We start from the raw sequence: 22,522 nt of genomic DNA on the forward strand, positions 1-22,522 counted from the left end.
GTTAAATTTTACAGTTGGTAAACATGCTTTAATTGTTCCCAAAGATTAAAATAAAAGTACATATTTGGATTAAAAAAAGTAAACATAAGAACATTTGGGAAAAGCCCATTTGAGTTATTTGGAAACCAGGCCCGGCCCACTGATTTCCTCCGGTCGTTTGGCATTGGGTTTTTGTTTCTCTTTGTTCTGCTCCGCCAGATAACCATTTTGTCTGTGTGATTCCTTTCTTCACAGCGCTGTGAAAGATCCTTAGTCGCTGATAGGAAAAGATGAGGTGCCTGTGCATTTTTCTTCCATTTGCTTCTGTTCTACATTTTCTTGCCTCTTTATTATGCTTTTTATTATATGTACAATATGCATCACTGCTATTCATTGATCAATAAGATTTACTATTGTGTTTTGACTTTCTGATTTGTTGTTTGATGCTTGTGGTGTAGTAAGCTTCAGAGTGATGCCTTGCGAAAAATATTTTTATCAGTTCATAATTTAAAAAAAAAACATTAAAACACAATTTAATTTTTTATTTATTGAAAGTGATGAAATGTTGAAAAAACAATAATTTTCAATACAGAAAAAGTTAACATAAAAAAAACACAGGCCCTGAGTTTAGTACCTGCGACATCGGCTTCTCCAAATCCCATCCTAGAGCGACGATTTAGTGGCTGTCAACATGCTTTCAGGTTTCTTGCTTTACCCATTTCATGCTGTTATTATCAGGCTTCGGCAAACTACGTTTCTTTTTTGTAATGCCAAAAAGTGTATATTTTTTGCATCACTTTTCTTTTCATCCCCTTTTATGGATCATTTCACTTTGCATTCTTCTTGGGTCTGCTATTGGGTTATCAAAATTCTCTCATTCGTAAATGGCTGAACCACTAAAACGGTCTTGCGTTACCCATCTTGCAATCCTTCACGAGCATTGTGTAATCCTTGCCACTCCGGTTATTACCTGATACACTTGGATTCCATATGTTTGATGAAGTTCCTACCTGAATAGATTTTGTGATGACCAAACATTAGTTTATGATGCTTGTGAATTTTTGAGACTTATTTAGCAATTCATTCATGTATAAGTGTTATAGACTGTTGACTGGTTTCTCCGAAAGAAAAAATATTTATTGCTCATTTGGCCCTTCCTGTCCTCATTCACAGGTAACATAAATTTTTAGGGATTGCAATTTTCAATTCCCCTGTTTTCTTATATTTGGTTTTATCAGAGGTAACTTCTGTTAGTTGAGACAAGGTTATCCTTAAATTTCACAGGGCCTGTCACCAGCTCATATTCGTGTGTTTTTTTTTTTTTTTTTTATATTGCAGTCATAAAAAATACTATATTCCCTTTAGATCTGTAGTAGAAGTCCTGTTGAAGTTGTCCAAATAAGGATGGTAGAATAGATGAAGGGTAAGTAGAGGAAGACCAGGGAAAACTATAGGTGAAACCTTCATAGTTTGCCCATTGGCGTGATCCACAATAGAATGTTGTGACATGGTTTGATTCTTATACCAATCTTATCTCGTGGGAAAAGGCTTAGTTGCCGTTGTTATTGCAGTCATGAAAAGGACTTGAATAGACAGACTATGTTCTTTAAAATGCTATTTTTCTTCACAATTTTGATAAGGCTGTGTTATATTATGTGCATATTTTTCAAATTTGTTTTGAAGCGTGTATCTATTTAGCATTTTCAAGTTATCATCAGTGAGAAAGAAGTTTCCATGTCCATATGTCAAACCCTGCAATTCAAAAATAAAATAAAATCTGCTGACCTTGCTAGATTTGGCGTTCTTTTTCTGCAGGTTCGACCACTGGGAGTTACTTGCGACTCAGAACTGCAAATTTCCACAAAATACCAATTTCTGGTAGTCCAATTCTTTGTCCTACTTTTCCTTTATGTCGCATGATTTGTATAGCATTTATCCTCATGTCATGTGGACTTAATTTCATGTCTTTGCTTGTACTGATCATGTTCGGTGGCTAGGTCATAATTCATAAAAGAGTTAATATTCAAATGTTTTAAAATTATTTCTGTAGGTTTAAGGGGAGAGAGGGTGGAATTTTGTACGAGTGTAAGGTTTCTTCTTAAGCATCAAGTTTCCTGCAAACTTACCGATGGGGGAAATGATTCAAGCTCATCGATGCGAAAGAGTCAACCTTTGGTTAAGATGTGTGGCATTACATCAGCCAAAGATGCTGCAATGGCAGCTGAAGCTGGTGCAAATTTAATTGGAATGATCATCTGGCCTAACTCAAAACGTTCTATTTCACTTTCGGTTGCAAAGGAGATATCGAAGGTTGCAAGAGATTATGGGGCAGAGCCTGTGGGTGTATTCGTGGATGATGATTCAGAAACAATTCTAAGAGCTTCTGATGCGGCAAACCTTGAATTTGTGCAGGTACTTTTTTTGCCTAAGGTTAATGTACTGTCTAAGATAGTTAAATGCTTAATTACATAACATTTGGACAATGCAGCTTCATGGACATGGTTCCCGGTTAGCTTTCCCATCTTTAATTCAGGAAAATCGTGTAATATATGTTCTCCATGCAAATGACGATGGGAATCTTTCGAACACTATTTCTGAGGAAGAGTGTTCTCTAGTTGATTGGGTCCTTGTTGATAGTGCACAAGGTGGCAGGTAAAGGCATACATCTTGTATAGCTCAATGTCCATCAACTTGTTGTAAGAATCTTCATTTCCCCGTGAATGTTAATAACATAGAACTAATAAGACTTTTTTGCAGTGGAAAAGCATTCGATTGGGCACAGTTGAAACTACCAAAAATTAGAAGCAAGTACGGTTGGCTCTTAGCCGGTGGGATCAATCCTGAGAATGTTTCAGAGGCTCTATCCACTCTCAAGCCTGAAGGGGTGGATGTCAGCAGTGGCATTTGTGCATCAGATGGCATTCGTAAAGATCAATCAAGAATAGCTTCTTTCATGAATGCAGTGCATTCTTTTGAGTGTTGATTTCCAACTTACTATGAGTCTCGAGAAAAGAAATATTGTGATTTGGTAATATCCTTCTGATGTCTTGTTGCAAATTTCTTTCCAAGTCCAATTGTATCCCTGAAGTTTTTAGTTGGGAGCTTTTTCGTGGCACAATATTGTAATGCGGGGTGAGAATATATGGGTACAATCTTTATTTAATTAATACAAATTCGAATAAAATAACTTGCTTTCCCTTTATTATGTATACTTTTTTTTTCTTTAAAAAAAAATGGGTTTTGCGACTTATATTTGTTCTTCATCGTTGCACACAACCACCCACTTGCAATTTTATGTACTGTTTTTGTTGTGTTTGTGGTTTGTTAAAGTACTGTGTTTTTTTTTATAGGGGATTGATTAAAAAAAAGAAAGGTCTTTTATGGTTGGAGGCTAGTTTGATAAAGTATTTATGTTTGTATGTATTTTGAAGTTTGATGTCATGATATTTCCTAACTTTTGTCAAGGGTGAACCTGAATTTATGTTTGTATGTATTAAGGAGTTTCATGTAATGGTATACTCTTTTGTCAAGAGGGTGAATTTCTTTTGTTTTTTGGGACAAGGATTTGTTGATAATTTCTATTTGGAGTTTGTGATAGAATTTGAAGTGAGGTTCTATATTTTTTTTTTCTGTATAAGGATTATATCATTCTTTGATTTATATTTTCTTTTGTTGATAAAAAAAAAAACAGATACAATTGTATACTTATTCGTTTAGTTACCTACTTAAAATGTGTTTTTTTCTAGAGATTTGAACAGGAAGAAGACTCATGTGTTATTAAACAAACAAAATATGTCTAGATATTCTGATTTCTACCTGCAAAGGTGGATTGCAATGAACAGTTTAAATAAATAAGTAAACCAGTTTAAGTGGATTGCACCAATAATTTTGCTCACGATGTTAAGTGTTGCAAACATCAACATGCTCTGATAAAAAACAAATAAAAAGGATAATGCAAACATCAAACAAATTAGTAGGGGCTTCTTGAACTCCACAACTTTTTTAAGTTTATCAAGTATATATTAACATACAAAAACACTATCCTTACCTCAAAAGTATATATTAATAACTAATAAAAAATTAACTTATATTAGAATAAACCGACAAATAAACTAAAAGGATAAAATATTTTTAAGTAACAACCACATATAAAATAAAATTTATAAATAAATTAAATCACAGAAGATAAGTGCATTAAATAAAGCATGAAACTTATTTTAACAAAAAAATTAGAACTTCTCGTATATTATTATAAATGTATTAAAATATACATACAGTGTATTCAAGGAGTCTTTAAAAAGAAAAAAAAATGTATATCGTGATAACCAGTTTGGTAATTTTCTTATGACTGCCTGTTTGAAATTTTCAAAAGCGACTAATTTTTATTAATAACTTTTAGATCTTATTTTTCTATTCATAGTAAATGACATATGTACAAGGATTAAAAAAATACGAGTATTTGCAGTTTTATCATCTCATTTTTATCAATAGAAAAACAAATTTGTATAGATCATAACATTCATAACTTTTCTGTTTACTTTTCTAATTAAGAGTAAACACCCAAAATATCATAGTTAAATTATGATTTAATCCACTGTGATACGAAAATAATATACCCACTAATATTTTTTTTAGGTTTTGAATTGAATGTAGTTCTTTTATTTTTTATATGTTTTTATCATGACTCATTAATTAATATTGATTATTTTTGGTGTTTATTTTTATAAAAACCTCACTTTGTGATGTTGCTAAATCTACTTCTGTTAGAGAAATGACTTTTAAACTAGTATTCATGTTGTCTAACTCTGAAATGATACATCTAAGAAAGTTATTCAGGATATCTATCTATAATATAATATAATATAATATGATTTGATAGTGAATATCAAATTTATTCATAAAAGTAAAAACCTTATTGTTAATGTCTTGTTGGTTTATGAATTATAAACATTACTACTGATAAAATACTAAGTCTACCTAATGTCACATTTGTAGTTTATTTTATTTAAAAAAAAAACTTATATTATTTTTCTTCGTTTAGAAACTCTTAATTTAAAATATAAATACTGATCGCACTTATTTAATTAACTATTAATAATATATAATAACTGTAATCACATGAAATATTTAAACTTATGGATTGTTATTATTGGAAATAAATAAAAAACTCAATTGCATTTTGGCGAAAATAATAGATGTGGTGTTGCCTTATATATATATATATATATATTTTGAATGGAGTCATGAAAGTAAGATAAAGAAGATTACGTGTTGATATGATTTTTCGTAATTTATTTTTTATTAAAATAATCGTTTTAAGATTTCTTTACAAAAAACCTTTAAAAATGAGATCCTTTGGGTAAAGCCCATTTTGAATGGAAACCAGGCCCGGCCCACTTATTTCCCCCGGTCCATAGTATATACAGATTCCTTCAGCCGCATGACCTAGTTAGGGTTATCGACTTCAGGTATTTACACTCTGAACGTTTGCCACTGGGTTTTTGTTTCTCTTTGTTCTGCTCCGCTAGATAACCATTTTGTCTGTGTGATTCTTTTCTTCACAGCGCTGTGAGAGATCCTTAGTCGCTGATTGAAAAAGATGAGGTGTCTATGCTTTTTCCTTCCATTTGCTTCTGTTCTACATTTTCTTGCCTCTTTAACTACGCTTTTTTATTATATGTACAATATACCTCACTGCTATTCATTGACGAATAAGATTTACTATTGTGTTATGTCTTTCTGATTTGTTGTTTGATGTTTGTGGTGTAGTAAGCTTCAGAGTGATGCCTTGCGAGAAGCTATCACTGGAATCATGGCCGATTCCAAGGAGAAGAATCGCAAATTTGTGGAGACTATCGAACTCCAGATTGGGCTGAAAAACTACGATCCACAAAAGGACAAGCGTTTCAGCGGCTCTGTCAAGTTGCCCCACATTCCTCGCCCCAAGATGAAAATTTGCATGCTTGGTGATGCACAACATGTCGAAGAGGTATCAACCTGTTGTATTCATCAAAATAATTTCATTGTTATTTGACGTGTTTCAAACTCGAGCTTTATTATTATCTTTTTTAAGTATTTCATGCACATTGTATGCTAATTTTGACTGCAGAACTATGTTTGATTTCTTCTGTTTCCTTCTTTTAGAATCTTGCTATTTGATTGATTAAATTTACTTTTTGTTAGTAATTGCTTCATTATCTTGAAAGTTGAAATGACAACGTTTCTGTAATTCTGTACTTGCAATCCATGAAATGAAAGTCAGCCATGTGGCTTTTATCTTGTTTGTTGATAATTGTTGTTCAGTTGTTGCTAAGTTTCTTGTGTTAATGTTTTTTGCTCTAATCTGCAGGCCGAGAAGATAGGTCTGGACTGGATGGATGTGGAAGCCTTGAAGAAGCTTAACAAGAATAAGAAGTTGGTGAAGAAGCTAGCTAAGAAGTACCATGCCTTTTTAGCTTCTGAAGCAGTTATTAAGCAGATTCCACGTCTGTTGGGTCCTGGTCTAAACAAGGCAGGCATGTATTCCAATTTTATTTCTTGGGTTAGGGTATTTTTTTTTAACTTGTTAGATTTATGGTGATTTGCTTGTCTTTTTTTTTTATCATTTTTACACTAGGACATTGTAGTCTTATTATAAGTCATTTGTCACATGATATATAATTTTGCTAGTAAATAGGAACTGCATGCTTTGCATTATGTTATCTGGAATAATTTTCTGTTCACATTTTAACGATCCCTTCCCTGCATATTGTGGACTATGTTCAATATAAATTTTACATTGTTTTTTTCTGTTGTAGCTGAGTTTATTGGTTGTGTAACTTTGCAGGAAAGTTCCCTACACTTGTTACTCACCAGGAAACTCTTGAGTCTAAAGTAAATGAGTCTAAGGCTATGGTCAAATTTCAACTCAAGAAGGTGCTCTGCATGGGAGTAGCCGTGGGCAATGTCAGCATGGAGGAGAAACAAATCTTCCAAAATGTTCAACTGAGTGTTAACTTCCTAGTATCCTTGTTGAAAAAGAACTGGCAAAATGTGAGTAATTCACTCAATATTTATTAAAATCATCGTCTCTGTTACATTATTTTTTATTGTGTTTTTTTCTTGAAAACATGTTTTTGTAGCCGTTTTCTGCTTATATGTTTGATTCATGAGCAAATTTATCTGTGCAACCAAAAATGGTTAGCATCATTTTATTTGCGTGGATCGAATATATGCTTACCACATAGGTTTTCTCATTTGCTTTTACGGTGATGTAGATTTTTCCCATCTCATTTCTCTTTCTGATTTCAACTGTAAGCCCTCCTATATGTTTGTTAATTTCTACGGATTAAACCTGATTTGGTTCTTTAAGTATTACATTCTCCCATAATCAATCTATATAATTAAGGAAAATATATGGAAATAGTTCCTATTGTATTGAATACACCTATCAATTTAGTTAATGTATTTTACTAAGGTTCCTTGGACAATTTTGTTGCATTATTTATTTATAAGTTTAATGTTTTGAATAGGCGAGAGAATACTTTTAGGGCTGTTTTAAGAGTAGTTTCTTTACTAACCGTACAAAATGTGATATCAAATCAGTGAATGAAATTTTGGCGTATGCTGGCTAACGTTGTTTTGAAATTTGTTCCCTTGGATGACTTTGGGGGACCATACATGGCAGTCTCAATCCTACATTAGTCCTTATTTTTCATATCCTTGGAATATTTTGTACCTGGTTGATTTTTTCTCAGAATATCATCAACTAATGTAATTTTTTGTTAATTTCAGGTTAGGTGCTTGTATCTGAAGAGTACCATGGGGAAATCTTACCGCGTCTTTTGAGCGATATCTATTTTTATTTTGGTGAATTTGTTATGGCCCATAATACATTTATCTTAATAGCTAGATGCAAATTTTCATCTTGTTACAGTTTTGTGGGTTTGACTTTTATTGTTTTCGTGTTCATGTTCAAACATTTGATAATGATATGGGTTATTTTTGGCTCTTCTTTCTTAGTTAATTGCTATGATTCTTCCGTCTGATGCAAGCTCATAAATGCATGTATTTTGTATTTGGCTCATATTTAGCTGAACTAAGAATTTGTTTTGAAGCTATTATTATGTTGTAGGAAAAATAGCTTAAAAGTGATTTTTATTGAAAGATTACCCTCAACTGGAGATGTTGTGGTTGGTTAACACCATTAAAATAATCTCCATGTACACAAATTTTTCGTTGTAGTCTAAAATAGGCGTGTGTTCAAATAAAAACACAATTACTTGTTCTTGTACGTCCTTAAAGTTATTATTTTAAAATATTAGATGAGACTTAACAGTATGAAAAAGTATACTGTTTATTGTGCTCAAGCCCATTAACTTTAAAAATATATACTCTAATAAGATATTTGTGGTGCAAAACGTTAAAATTGTGTGTATGTCTCGAGAATACTTTTTCTTTCTAGTGTATAACAATATGCGTCTTATTATGGTTGTTGTTTGTCTTTTCTATTATTCAGATTACTTTATTGGAATGAATTAAGTACAATTAACTGTTTCTTTTGGCTTCCTGGGATTCTTCTTGAATTTGCATCAGTTAGAACAAATCAATGGCGATTAAATATACTAATTATCTTTGGAAATTACGATTTTATTTGATGTCCTTTTACCAATTCAGTTACAATGTTTTAATAATCCTTTCAAGTTGGGAATTTATGTCTAACAGCTGTTTTAAAATATTTTAACCAAATATAGTTTTACAAGAATTCTTAAAAAATGTTTTTAGGGATATAGGGTTATAATTGTTATAATAATTAATTATCATAAGTAAAAGGTTAAAAAGTAAAATATTACTTAAGATTAAAACTTTTTAAGAGTTGATTTTAGATACACAAATATATTTATTATAAATGCCCTAATTTTAAAGATTGATATTTTTATAATATCAAATTATTTTTTTAGTAGTTATATTTCTTTTTTATCACAGTAGATTTTTAATTTTAAAGTATTCTTAAAAGCACAAAACACGAAGAAATAGAATTGAAATGTTTATTTTAAATGATTTGTTAAAAGGATTAAGTATAAGCATTTAGCATTATTTATATTCAATGAAAATAATGCTTTGAGATTATATTACTTCCCTTAGTATATTCATATAAAATCATTCGAAGTATCTATATTATATTATTTTCGATTGAAAAATCTGCATTAAATTTTTTATTTATTTATATATACTAATACTATTGCTAATAGTTTTACTAATCAAGGAATAAAAAAATTTTGTAATAAGAAATTTGTTGTTGTTTTCTTACATAAATTTAGGATGTTATACTTTCTGATTTAATTAGATTAGTTTAATTATATCTTTGTCGTTTATTTTTTTTTATAAAAGAATCAAAATAGTGTTGACGTAAAACATCAATCACCAATGAGTTAACAGTATTTCTCTGACGATGCCTTTTGTCTGTTTCTTTTTCTTTTAAAATCCTTTAATTTTTACATATTTACTATGAGCTTCTCTAATAACAACCAAGCATTAAAGTCATATAGTCATCAATAAATGATCAATTACAAACATTAAATTAGTATAGTCCTCATATCAATTTGTGTTGAATTGAACTATCCCTTGAAGAAGTAAAATTAATTAAAAAAAAAGATACAAAAGAAGAATTAGTTGGATCCTTACACTGTTCCGCTGTCCGTAAAAACAAAGCTAAACTAATATGATGTTATATTTTAAATAAATAAACTGGAGTTCTCAATTAAAATAATAATATTTTATTTTAGGTATATAATTTTTTCAGTAAATGTTATACTTTTAATGATTTTATTTATTACATTCTTCTTTTTTGCTGAAATATTAATTTCTTAATGTTTATTTTTGAGGCAGTTATGAACAAAATCATTATCAAATTACTCAGATCCCTGGCATGCTAATTGCTAGGCTGTAAATCTAATATGTAACATTTTAATTTTGAAATTTATTTACATAAATTTGCTTTATTAGCTAATAACACGATAGACTCATGCACTGTTTCTCTGTCGTTTATTTTTTTTCTTAGGAATTCAATTCTCTTCTTATTCTGTTTCTCACTAAGTCCGCTTTATTAGTGTCAGAACCTCCTTTTTTATTTCTTCCCCGTAGATCTCTCCCTCTTTTCGCTTTAGAGGGGTCCAACTTGCTTCCAGATCTCGCACCGATTTTTGACTCTTCTTCTTCTTCCAATTCAATCGCTGCCGCAGATCTCACTCTTCCATCCAAGCCGTCATGGCGGCCGCGAACGCTCCGATCGCCATGAAAGAAGCTCTCACCGTGAGTTCTCCGAGCTCTTCGTTTTCTCTCGATTTCCTTAGCTTAATTCGCAACTCCACTTCTCAACTTACCTGTAACTGCACCTGCTATTTTTATAACTGACAATAGCTATCGAAGTTTTGCAAATCACTCTTATGCTTTACTGGATTTTCATTTTCCGAATGGAGTGTTCCGCAACCAATTCGATCGGTGCTGCTGTTGCGAAGTTCACTGAGCTACTTTGTTTTCGTTTTCTTACTAATGAGTTAGAGTAGATCTAGATGTTTATTTTTTCTGAACTGTGGAGTGAGACTGTGTTTTGAATTGAGAGTGGTTTGACTCGTGTTGCGTGATTTGTGATTGCAGTTGCCAAGCATTGGCATAAATCCGCAGTTCATCACGTTCACGCATGTGACGATGGAGTCCGAAAAGTATATATGCGTTCGAGAAACGTCTCCGCAGAATAGTGTGGTTATCGTTGATATGAACATGCCGAATCAGCCTCTGAGGAGGCCTATTACTGCAGATTCCGCTCTTATGAATCCCAATTCCAGAATCCTTGCCTTGAAAGGTTGGCTACTAGTTCGTTGCATTCTTCTCATGAACTTGTAACTTGTGTTTGTGGCTAGTAATGGTGTGGATAATCAAACTAAAGCCAATTCGGTACTGAGTTGGATTTTTCATAACATTGTATATATTGAGATTTTTTGGGAGTTTTTATTCTTTATATATTTACTTTTTTTTTTTGCTTACGTTCCTTATGTTTTTTTTTTTTTTGCTATTGAAGCAAAATAGTTTAGTCTCAACTTGTTTAGGAGTGAAATAACATATGCGCTTCGTGCATTGTATCAGAACTTAGTTGAACTAGACAGTCTGAGCTAATTTTGATTTTATGATCCTTACTTGCTTCTGAAGCATTAGTTCTACTTACTAGATTATCGAGTGCGTGTGTCTTTAAGCATCCTGTCCATTAGGGGTACGTTATTGTGAAACAGGAGCGTTTGATTCTTAATTACTAATATGACACATGATACTTGAAATTAAAAGATCATGATCTTAAGTGATATAATTTTGTCGGAGAAGAAAACTTTTGTAATTTTCTTTCAGTTCTGACATGCTGAGCTAATATGACTATTAGGGGAAGTCACCAATAGGTTACCACTTTGTCCCTATGAGGTTTATCGAAGATGGACTGATTTCATTGGTTGTAATGCTATGAACCTGTTACGTATTTTTTCCATGATTTATTGTTCAGATAGTGTATTTACCATTCACAATTTACCTAAGGCCAATTACACATTGTGATTATATATATTATTCACGATACCATCATTTGATAACCATGAAAGTGGTTGCATATTAAGAAAAAAAAAAAAGCCCCTAGCAGAGAGGAAATAACCATTGGTAAAAATGGCTAAAGGTTCATACCATTCCAACTATTGGGAGAAAATTCAAGGTTTTATTTGATTTCGTCACAAGCTTCTGTTTGCATTACATCTTAATTATTATTTACCTTTGTGTTATATTTGCTTCTAAGTTGCATCCTTCTCTTGAAGCTCAACTCCAAGGAACAACACAAGACCACCTACAAATTTTTAACATTGAAATGAAAGCGAAGATGAAATCCTATCAGATGCCTGAGCAGGTAACTATTACGTGCAATTATAGAAGCACTATTAAATGATGGTTGAAGATGAGAACTTTGTTAATCCATGTGAAATGCTCTCATTGCATGTGCAGGTGGTCTTTTGGAAATGGATTAGCCCCAAGTTGTTGGGTCTTGTGACACAAACCTCTGTATACCATTGGTCAATTGAAGGTAATAAATTGATGAACTGCAATTCCACTTGACAATTTAGTTTTGTGCTATTATGTTTTTCAGTTTATCCATTGCTTTTCATTGTAATTGTTGCTCATCTTCAAATGTTTTACTAGGATATTTCTGTGTGATATATGTAACTTGTAGGTGACTCAGAACCTGTCAAGATGTTTGAGAGAACAGCGAATTTGGCAAACAATCAAATAATTAATTATCGATGTGATCCTTCAGAAAAATGGTTGGTCTTGATTGGTATTGCTCCAGGTTCCCCTGAGGTATCTCTCTAGCGTCTTTCATCTATAACTATATATAATGGAGATACATTCTTTTGGTGTACTATTTTACCTTTGTAAATACCACTATTATTTCTCTCCCACAATCTTATTTACACTTTCCAAATCACTCCTCCAATAACACACCACACCACAAATCACTCACCATTTATTATTTGACCACCATTATTCCTTTTTTTCTATTTTTCATTTACTTTTTAAAAAATATAGAGACACAAAAGTGTTTCCTTTTCACTAGTAGATAGTAAATAGCTTATAATGATTCTTGTTTTAGTTATTTAGATTTTTTTCTCATATTCCTTTGTCTTTATTTCTTTTAGGTTTCCTTTGGATTTACATGTGTAAAATCTTGCAACCATTGTTATGGTATTAAAATTTAAAAATTGAAAGCTATTGGACAGTTTGTTCTTGGCATGGTATTAGAACCTCCTTGATTAAGCGGTCTGGGTTTGATCCTTGTCGCCCTTTCAAGCTTTCAAAGGAAAAAAAATGGGCTTATGTGGTGTCAATCAACACTCCAAGCTCAAAGGACTTATCTTTGAGGAGGTGTTGGATTAAAACAATTTATATAGTCTACGCTATTGGGATAGGTTATCCTTAAAAATAATCATTTTCTTTTTACTAGAATTTGTTTGAGTCTGATCTTGGTTTTATTTTTGTATGCTGTGTTGTTTATAGAGGCCACAATTGGTTAAAGGAAACATGCAGCTCTTCTCTGTGGATCAACAGCGAAGCCAGGCTCTTGAAGCGCATGCTGCATCGTTTGCTCAATTTAAAGTGTGTATCTTTTCTTTGTTTACTTTCCTACGCTAATTTCGTAGTTACCAATAAATACTTCTATATCATGTTACTATCATACTAGAAAAATTGAAGTGCTTTTTGGACAGGTTCCTGGGAATGAAAATCCTTCTATTTTGATTTCTTTTGCCACTAAGACACTTAATGCTGGTCAAATTATATCCAAGTTGCATGTTATTGAGCTGGGTGCACAGCCAGGTCTGTATATATCTTCTTTTGCACATCTGTCTCTTCAGTATTAATTAATCTAATGGACTTTATTGAACAGAATTGCACATCTTATTTTTTTAAATCAGAAATCTAAATTTAAACTGGTCATATACTTTATTGAACAGAATTGTGGGAGAAGTATGATCCTTCTTAAAAGATATGCCTAGAGGGGCACATTTGTCTTGTTATTCTAAATTCTTCAACTCAGAATAACGATTTCTTAAACTTCAAATTGTGGATGGATAAATTGAAGTGATAATGTTTTACACTAGCAGTATGGAGGAGGTTACTCATTATTGGCAATAGATTCGGTTAATAATAATGAAATATACTGCTTTTTGTTAGAAAATTGACCATGCTACAGGGATTACTAAGTTTGAATTAATGATTGGAAATTTTGAATAATGTGATGATGACAGTCTTCTGTTGGATTTTCTATCTAATGATAAGCCAGCGAAGCTGCTGATGTGATTAATTTCACAAATAAAGGGAGCAGCATACTGAAATGAATGAGGATATTTGAACATGGATAGATATTTTGTATTATAGCTAAATCATTTGTATAATTTATCATCTTTGATTTGGTTGATCATCAATCTGGAACTTACCTTATCAAATGTCTTTGCAGGGAAGCCATCGTTTACAAAGAAACAGGCAGACCTTTTCTTTCCCCCAGATTTTGCTGATGATTTTCCAGTTTCCATGCAGGTACAAAAGTTGCTAGAATTGTTCATTTATAAAACTGTACAGGTATTTGATTCATAATTTTCTCTTTTGACAGATATCCCACAAATACAGTTTGATTTATGTGATTACGAAACTTGGTCTCCTATTTGTCTATGATTTGGAGACAGCTACTGCTGTATATAGGAACAGAATTAGTCCCGATCCTATATTTTTGACATCAGAAGCTACATCAGTTGGAGGCTTTTATGCTATTAACAGGAGGGGCCAGGTGTTATTGGCTACTGTTAATGAGCAAACGATTGTGAATTTTGTCAGTGGTCAAGTATGTATCTGATCTTGTTATCATTTTTTTATTGTAAAGGGAAAAAAGGTGACATTTCAACAAATTTCATTTTTTTATTGTCACAGCTAAACAATTTGGAGCTAGCAGTTAATCTTGCCAAGAGAGGAAATCTTCCTGGGGCTGAGAAATTGGTATGTCAATTTTCATATCAAACTTGCTATTTGGTCATTGGGGTGTTTTCAGCACTTAGGATGGTTCTAAGAAATTGGATATTACATGCTATCTTTGATGGGATTTTATTTAATTGCTAAATGCCAATTTTTGTAATATTTGGTTTGGTATGGTCGTTCTACTGTACAATGTGCAATGTTTTAAAAAAGGATGTTGGCAATGAGTGTCCTAAAGGTATTGATTAATGAATTAGGAAATAAAGTTTTCAAAGGAAGTTACAGTGAGATTGCATTGGAAATTAATCAAGTCGCGCTGGAGTGCATTGATAAATTTCCCATGAAAAATTTCTCTTTGGATTCCTTATGCAGTTCCATGAGACAATTGTTAGCATTCTCTTTTAAGGAATTCTTACTGATATTTCTCTTCACCATTTACTTATTCTATTCTGGTCATTACATATCTGTTCAACAGAATTCTCCTTTTGTTGCTGATATTTTCTGTATCTCTTTAATACCATGAACCTTTTTATGTAGAAAATTTGTATGCTTCTAAAAGGTAGATGCATGGGTCAAAGGAGGTCATGTGAGTGACCTGAATTCCGTATGGCCACAAACGTTTCTTCTTTAGTCATTTACTTTTTTTCCTCTATTAACGAAATCTGCATGCTAATTTTTTGGGTGATGTATTTTTTTTAAAATATTTTGATTATTTTTTGGTATTATTTGATTAGAGTATCTTATCTTCATTTAAATTGATTTTGTTTTTATTGCTTTTTTTTGTGGGAATTTTAGGCATTAACATGCCTACTTGTTGACATTATAGGTGGTAGAACGATTCCATGAACTATTTGCCCAAACTAAGTATAAAGAAGCAGCTGAGCTTGCAGCTGAGTCTCCACAAGGAATCCTTCGGACACCTGATACAGTTGCCAAATTTCAGGTCTGGTGATGAGTTATAGTGCTTGTTTGTCTTTCTTTTCAACTAACTGAATGCCAATCAAACATGACAGACACTCTCCTGTGTTTTTGTTTTGGAAAGTGGGAAAATCCCATTGAATGTGGTTACAACAGAAAACCAAACACAGACATAGCCATCAAATATTTTGTTTGTGCTCTTTCCTCAACAAATTTAACCTAAGCATTCATCTTTGCTTGTTTTTATGGATAAAGGAAATTTGAACTGTTTGCCCTTTTTCATAGTCAATTAGACTTTCATGGGTAAAGTGTCACAATTTTGTTCTCTATGGCAGAGTGTTCCTGTGCAAGCTGGGCAAACTCCTCCACTATTGCAGTATTTTGGAACACTTCTGACAAGAGGAAAGCTGAATGCCTTTGAGTCATTAGAATTGTCAAGGTTGGTAGTGAACCAGAACAAGAAAAACCTTTTGGAGAACTGGTTGGCAGAGGACAAGCTTGAATGCAGTGAGGATCTAGGAGATCTTGTAAAGGTAGCTTGCATTTGAAATTTTGAAATACTTTAAACTGATTATTTTTTTATTTTTTTGCTTTTTGTTTCTTTTTAATTGTTTACCTAATAGTATACTACTGCTTGTTGATTTTGTTTTATATGAAATGGGTTTTTTGTTTTAATTTTGATTAATTTGTTTCAATGTAGACTGTGGACAATGATCTTGCTTTAAAAATATACATCAAAGCCAGAGCTACACCAAAAGTTGTTGCTGCTTTTGCTGAGAGAAGGGAATTTGACAAGATTCTAATATACTCTAAGCAGGTAGAGGCTTGTTTAAGTATCAAATAATACTCTGTTCTGTTCTGTGGCCTAGAGTATTTTAATTGGCCGTTATATTAACATTTCATATCTTACCTCTGCATTTTACTGGATATTTGCACCTGAAAATCTTCATTACTTTTTGATACAGGTTGGCTATACACCTGACTATCTCTTCCTTTTGCAAACCATTCTCCGGACAGATCCTCAGGTACGGGAGTACCCTATGTAGTTCATTTTCACTATTTGTGTTGAACTGTTTCTTTGTATTTTTTCCATTTTCTGCTGCTCTGTTAGATAAATGATTATCAAATTATATATGTTCTGAATGGAAATTCTGGAACTTTACTTTTTTCATCTCAATCTGCAATATTAGTAGTTGTACTAACTAATTGAACAACTTTTTTTTTTCATTTTGGTTTGTAGGGTGCTGTTAATTTTGCATTAATGATGTCGCAAATGGAGGGAGGTTGCCCAGTTGATTACAACACCATAACTGATCTGTTTCTTCAGGTTGTTTATCTAATATGATTAAGTCATTATGGTGATTAGTAATATAATATTCTTGCTTCATGATCGTTGATGAGTGAAATGTTTCTTTATGTGGCATTGTCTTGATTGTATGTACAAGCATTCACCCAGTCCTTTCCTTTTTTTTTAACTGTAATTATTTATTATCGGTTGACAGTTCATGCATTACCTTCTTTTTGTCATGTTCAGAGAAATCTGATCCGTGAGGCAACAGCCTTTCTCCTAGATGTCCTGAAACCAAATCTACCAGAACATGGGTTCCTTCAAACCAAGGTGTTGGAGATAAATCTGGTTACTTTCCCTAATGTTGCAGATGCAATTTTGGCTAATGGCATGTTCAGTCATTATGACCGTCCTCGTATTGCCCAACTTTGTGAAAAAGCTGGTCTTTATGTGCGAGCTTTGCAAGTAATGACTCACCAAATGTGTTTTATTCTTACTGTTTTTCTTACTTAACCCAGAAGCCTCCCCTTTTTATTGATTACATTATTTTGGTGCAGCATTACACAGAGTTATCAGATGTAAAACGTGTGATTGTAAATACACATGCAATTGAACCACAGGTTTGTGTGCTCCATTGCTTCTATAATTTTGTCTATTGAAACATTGTGTTAGTTTTAAACATACTTGGTCGTTTTTTGGTTTTTGCAGTCACTAGTTGAGTTTTTTGGTACTCTGTCACGAGAATGGGCATTAGAGTGCATGAAAGACCTATTGCTTGTCAATCTTAGAGGCAACCTACAGATTATTGTGCAGGTATGAAACTATAGTTGTCTTCTATAACATGTAATTATTAATATTTGACTGAAAACTAAAAGCTTACTAATATCTGTCTAGGTTGCCAAAGAATATTGTGAACAGTTAGGCGTTGATCCTTGCATAAAGCTTTTTGAGCAATTCAGGTCATATGAAGGGCTGTATTTTTTCCTGGGATCATATTTGAGCTCCAGGTAATTCTTTCATTTCTATAGAACTATTTTTCTGGTGGACAAGTGATGCCATTTGTAAAGGGGAAATGGTCTGATATCAGCTAATTTTCCCCCCTTGAATATGGGACAGTGAGGATCCTGACATTCACTTTAAGTACATTGAGGCAGCAGCAAAGACTGGACAAATCAAAGAGGTTGAGCGTGTGACTAGAGAATCAAGTTTCTATGATGCTGAGAAAACAAAGAACTTTCTAATGGAGGCTAAGCTTCCAGATGCACGACCTCTGATTAATGTTTGTGACCGATTTGGATTTGTTCCGGATCTAACACACTACCTATACACAAGCAACATGCTTCGCTACATTGAAGGTTATGTTCAGAAGGTATTATAGTTTGCATTATAATTCAGTAGCCTTTTTATTTCTTGAATACTGTCTACTTTGTCAGTCTGACTCATAACTGTGTGCCTTGCTTTGCTTTATAGGTGAACCCAGGGAATGCTCCTTTAGTCGTTGGGCAGCTTTTAGATGATGAGTGTCCAGAAGATTTTATCAAAGGCTTGATTCTCTCTGTTCGTTCCTTACTGCCAGTGGAGCCCCTTGTGGAGGAGTGTGAGAAGAGGTAGTATTGGTTCTCTACTCCTACACTTTTTTGTGCTCACCTTTCTAATTTTCTCTGGTGTTAATTTGGCATGCAGGAACCGGCTTCGTTTGCTCTCACAGTTTTTGGAACATCTTGTTAGCGAGGGAAGCCAGGATGTACATGTTCACAATGCTTTGGGTAAAATCATCATTGATAGCAACAATAATCCAGAACATTTTCTCACTACCAACCCATACTATGATTCTCGAGTTGTGGGCAAATATTGTGAGAAACGTGATCCCACCTTAGCAGTTGTAGCTTATAGGCGAGGACAATGTGATGAAGAACTTATCAATGTGACAAACAAAAATTCTTTGTTTAAACTACAAGCAAGGTTTGTGGGTTGTATTTATATATTTTTTTCTCTAAACAATTGTCCTTGGATACAATGGTTACATGATTTTATCTGGATTGCAGATATGTTGTTGAGAGGATGGATGGTGATCTTTGGGACAAAGTTCTTAACCCTGATAATGCCTACAGAAGGCAACTTATTGATCAGGTTGTATCCACAGCTCTGCCTGAAAGCAAGAGCCCTGAACAAGTATCGGCTGCTGTTAAGGCTTTCATGACTGCTGATCTACCTCATGAATTGATTGAGCTTCTTGAGAAGATAGTCCTTCAGAATTCTGCATTCAGTGGGAACTTTAATCTGCAGAATCTACTTATTTTAACAGCAATAAAGGCCGATCCATCCAGAGTTATGGATTATATTAATAGACTGGATAATTTTGATGGGCCTGCAGTTGGAGAAATGGCTGTTGAGGCTCAATTATATGAGGAAGCATTTGCAATTTTCAAGAAGTTCAACTTAAATGTCCAAGCAGTCAATGTCTTGTTAGATAATATTCATAGCATTGATAGAGCTGTGGAGTTTGCTTTCCGAGTTGAAGAAGATGCTGTTTGGAGTCAGGTGGCCACAGCTCAACTAAGGGAAGGACTAGTGAGTGATGCCATCGAGTCCTTTATACGAGCAGATGATACTACACAATTTTTGGATGTTATCCGTGCTGCTGAAAATGCCAATGTTTACCATGACTTGGTGAGATACTTGCTGATGGTTAGGCAGAAGACTAAAGAACCCAAGGTGGACAGTGAGCTCATTTATGCGTATGCAAAGATTGATAGGCTCAGTGACATTGAGGAATTCATTCTTATGCCAAATGTAGCCAATCTACAAAATGTCGGTGACCGATTGTATGATGAAGAACTATATGAAGCTGCCAAAATCATATTTGCCTTTATATCTAACTGGGCCAAGTTGGCAGTTACACTTGTGAAGTTGAAACAGTTCCAAGGTGCAGTTGATGCAGCAAGGAAAGCTAACAGTGCAAAAACATGGAAGGAAGTTTGCTTTGCATGTGTTGATGCAGAGGAGTTCCGCTTGGCCCAGATATGTGGACTTAACATTATTATTCAGGTAAAATGTTGTTTTTATTTGCCAAGTCATTAATTAAAATTTTAAATTAACTTGATTTGTTTTTCCTTATTTAGCTGTCATCTGATTTTGAAATTATAAAGGTTGAATAATTTGTTCTTTCAAAATGTAATGGAGAAATATTATACTAAAATGTATGCTAAGAACTTGTGATGATTGGAAGGTTTTTGAGCATTACTTGAGTCTGCTTCTTGTGAGCTTATACACTTTTGGATGCTTGTTAAGTCAGTTTTCATTGTGAATTTGGTAGGTGGATGATTTGGAAGAGGTCAGTGAATATTATCAAAATAGAGGTTGCTTCAACGAGCTAATATCCCTCATGGAGAGTGGTTTAGGATTAGAACGGGCACATATGGGTATCTTCACTGAGTTGGGAGTTCTATATGCTAGATATCGTCCTGAGAAGCTTATGGAGCATATCAAACTATTTGCTACCCGACTCAACATTCCAAAGCTTATAAGGGCTTGTGATGAACAACAACATTGGAAGGAGCTGACCTATTTGTACATCCAATATGACGAGTTTGATAATGCTGCAACAACCATCATGAACCATTCACCTGAAGCATGGGATCACATGCAATTCAAAGATGTTGTTATCAAAGTTGCCAATGTTGAGTTGTATTACAAGGCCGTTCATTTCTATTTACAAGAGCATCCTGATCTTATCAATGATGTTCTGAATGTCCTTGCTCTCCGTGTTGATCATGCACGTGTTGTTGACATCATGCGAAAGGTAGCATTAATACTGGCAACAGTTTCATCAGATATTAGTTTTTCACTTAATATCTTTTTTTCTATTTCACTGATGAATGTTTTCTCTGTGATGTATTATAGGCTGGTCAACTCCGTCTTGTCAAGCCATACATGGTTGCAGTTCAGAGTAACAATGTGTCTGCTGTTAATGAAGCCCTGAATGAAATATATGTTGAGGAGGAAGACTATGATAGATTGCGCGAGTCGATTGATTTTCATGATAACTTTGACCAAATAGGCCTTGCACAGAAGGTTGCAGCATTTATTCTGTGTTGACTATTTTCAATTCAATATTAGGAACCTGATAGATTATCGTTATTATTATCTGGAATGCAGATTGAAAAGCATGAGCTTCTTGAGATGAGGCGTGTTGCTGCTTACATTTACAAGAAGGCAGGTAGATGGAAGCAGTCCATTGCCTTGTCTAAAAAGGATAACCTTTACAAAGATGCCATGGAGACAGCCTCACAATCTGGTGACCGTGAACTTGCTGAGGAGTTGCTTGTTTATTTCATTGATCAGGTACCAAATTCAATTTCAACTGCATATAATCCATTTTTAGAAACTTTTCATTTAACATGATTAACATCTTTCTACATGTTTATGCAGGGAAAGAAAGAATGCTTTGCCTCGTGTCTATTTGTTTGCTACGATTTGATCCGGGCAGACATTGCTCTCGAGTTGGCCTGGATGAACAATATGATTGATTTTGCCTTCCCATATCTCTTACAGGTTTGTTTTCCTTTTGCGCTGCTTACTTTTATTACTTAATTATACATTGACCTGTATGTCTTTTTTTCATCGGGTTATCTTGTGCTTTCTTTCACTGTCTTTTTTTAAATGTTGTAGTTTATCCGTGAGTACACGGGCAAAGTTGATGAGCTGGTGAAGGACAAGATTGAAGCGCAGAGCCAAGTGAAGGCTAAAGAGCAAGAAGAGAAGGAAGTAATTGCCCAACAGGTAATTAGTTTGTCTATTTTGTTTCCTGCTTTAGTTGATATTTTCTATCTCCTTGTGATTATTTATTAAACATTCTTATTCTATTGAACTTTATGACATGAATACCGGTTGCATATAATGTTCTCTCGTTGCAGAATATGTATGCTCAGTTGTTGCCTCTTGCTTTGCCCGCACCACCAATGCCTGGAATGGGAGGAGGCTTTGCCGCTCCCCCTCCAATGGGTGGATTGGGGATGCCTCCAATGCCTCCTTTCGGTATGCCACCCATGGGCAGCAGCTACTGACAGGAAAACGACCATGAACTCAAGTGTATACAATGAACTCTAGTGTGTATACAGAGAGCAAAGTAGCAGCTTGGGTGTTTTTAAACATTTTCTTCTGGGATTTTAATGCAGTATTCTTTCCTTGCTTCTATTGGAGGAGGTTCAGGCCAAAATAATTTCCATTTTCTGTTGGGGGGTTTGTGTCATATTTTTGTAATATTTTTTATAGTTGAGTCATTTTTTGGGCTGCTCTTACGTGCTAGCCGAGGATTTTCTGTATGTAACCATTTTTCTTGTATTAAATGATGGTCCAAAATATAATACGAAATAGTCCGACTTTGAATCCTGGCTCATGTTTTTCATGGATTTATTCCACTTTTCCTTGTGATGGAAGCTGCCTGATTAAAGCTTGTTGGCATGCTGTTTCTCCTGTGCATCTTATCTTCTAAAAAATGAGTGTTTTATTTCCTCTTCATTTCACGTTTGATCTTGGTTTTGACTTCGTACGCATTTATTCTACTGTTTTTAATTTTTTTTTGGACAATATCTATAGTGCTGGTTACTACTTGATCCCTTGCACCCGACAGTTTTTAGGGCATAAAATGTATGATTGCAAGATTTCATGCATAGTATATTTCATTATGTGCATTATATATGAATCGTTGAAATCTGGTATTTTTGTGTGTTTTAATTTCGTTGATTTTTTAGAGAGTCTGTTATATATGAATCGTGATCTGTATGTGTCTGTTATATATACTAAATTATG

At 33.7% G+C, this 22,522-nt stretch overlaps 3 protein-coding genes across 6 annotated transcripts; all 3 read left to right on the forward strand.

The window, feature by feature from the left end:
- The first annotated feature begins 120 nt into the window (after window positions 1-120).
- PAI2 (phosphoribosylanthranilate isomerase 2) lies at window positions 121-3,181 on the forward strand. Of its 4 annotated transcripts, none has more exons than XM_068618129.2 (6): window positions 121-274; window positions 598-680; window positions 1,795-1,857; window positions 2,030-2,391; window positions 2,468-2,631; window positions 2,737-3,181. In XM_068618129.2, the coding sequence occupies exons 2-6, from the start codon at window positions 671-673 to the stop codon at window positions 2,960-2,962; spliced, it is 825 nt and encodes a 274-aa protein (XP_068474230.1). In that variant the 5' UTR covers window positions 121-274; window positions 598-670; the 3' UTR covers window positions 2,963-3,181. The 4 variants fall into 4 exon arrangements, with proteins under 4 accessions (XP_068474230.1, XP_068474229.1, XP_068474227.1 ...); XM_068618128.2 differs by having other exon boundaries at window positions 162-274; window positions 572-680; XM_068618126.2 differs by having other exon boundaries at window positions 189-274; window positions 438-680.
- Window positions 3,182-5,426: 2,245 nt separating this feature from the next.
- Window positions 5,427-7,970, forward strand: LOC137815091 (large ribosomal subunit protein uL1). The gene is made up of 5 exons (XM_090294532.1): window positions 5,427-5,583; window positions 5,749-5,968; window positions 6,329-6,494; window positions 6,806-7,011; window positions 7,753-7,970. Exons 1-5 carry the CDS (start codon window positions 5,579-5,581, stop codon window positions 7,804-7,806), a joined length of 651 nt encoding a protein of 216 aa, XP_090150658.1. The 5' UTR covers window positions 5,427-5,578; the 3' UTR covers window positions 7,807-7,970.
- A 2,006-nt stretch (window positions 7,971-9,976) lies between these two features.
- Window positions 9,977-22,101, forward strand: LOC137815092 (clathrin heavy chain 1). Its single transcript, XM_068618132.2, has 29 exons — window positions 9,977-10,269; window positions 10,615-10,819; window positions 11,805-11,893; window positions 11,989-12,067; window positions 12,215-12,342; window positions 13,039-13,137; window positions 13,248-13,356; window positions 13,997-14,076; window positions 14,150-14,377; window positions 14,464-14,529; window positions 15,332-15,448; window positions 15,759-15,956; window positions 16,124-16,240; window positions 16,389-16,448; window positions 16,664-16,750; window positions 16,958-17,176; window positions 17,269-17,331; window positions 17,420-17,524; window positions 17,606-17,718; window positions 17,828-18,080; window positions 18,182-18,318; window positions 18,395-18,673; window positions 18,757-19,759; window positions 20,028-20,513; window positions 20,615-20,785; window positions 20,870-21,055; window positions 21,143-21,265; window positions 21,383-21,493; window positions 21,628-22,101. The coding sequence occupies exons 1-29, from the start codon at window positions 10,225-10,227 to the stop codon at window positions 21,775-21,777; spliced, it is 5,106 nt and encodes a 1,701-aa protein (XP_068474233.1). The 5' UTR covers window positions 9,977-10,224; the 3' UTR covers window positions 21,778-22,101.
- The last annotated feature ends 421 nt before the right edge of the window (window positions 22,102-22,522 follow it).

The sequence above is a fragment of the Phaseolus vulgaris genome, chromosome 1 (assembly GCF_051622355.1).
Source record: "Phaseolus vulgaris cultivar YP4 chromosome 1, ASM5162235v1, whole genome shotgun sequence".
NCBI classification, from domain to species: domain Eukaryota; kingdom Viridiplantae; phylum Streptophyta; class Magnoliopsida; order Fabales; family Fabaceae; genus Phaseolus; species Phaseolus vulgaris.

Bases quoted from the DNA above. Each gene is read 5' to 3' on its own strand.
- PAI2 (XM_068618129.2), top strand. The intron at 2,392-2,467 runs GTACTTTTTTTG...TGGACAATGCAG, and splicing joins CAAACCTTGAATTTGTGCAG to CTTCATGGACATGGTTCCCG. The intron at 2,632-2,736 runs GTAAAGGCATAC...ACTTTTTTGCAG, and splicing joins GATAGTGCACAAGGTGGCAG to TGGAAAAGCATTCGATTGGG.
- LOC137815091 (XM_090294532.1), top strand. The intron at 6,495-6,805 runs GCATGTATTCCA...GTAACTTTGCAG, and splicing joins TCCTGGTCTAAACAAGGCAG to GAAAGTTCCCTACACTTGTT. The intron at 7,012-7,752 runs GTGAGTAATTCA...TGTTAATTTCAG, and splicing joins TGAAAAAGAACTGGCAAAAT to GTTAGGTGCTTGTATCTGAA.
- LOC137815092 (XM_068618132.2), top strand. From the start codon at position 10,225: ATGGCGGCCGCGAACGCTCCGATCGCCATGAAAGAAGCTCTCACC. The intron at 14,378-14,463 runs GTATGTATCTGA...TTATTGTCACAG, and splicing joins TGAATTTTGTCAGTGGTCAA to CTAAACAATTTGGAGCTAGC. The intron at 17,719-17,827 runs GTAATTCTTTCA...AATATGGGACAG, and splicing joins GGATCATATTTGAGCTCCAG to TGAGGATCCTGACATTCACT.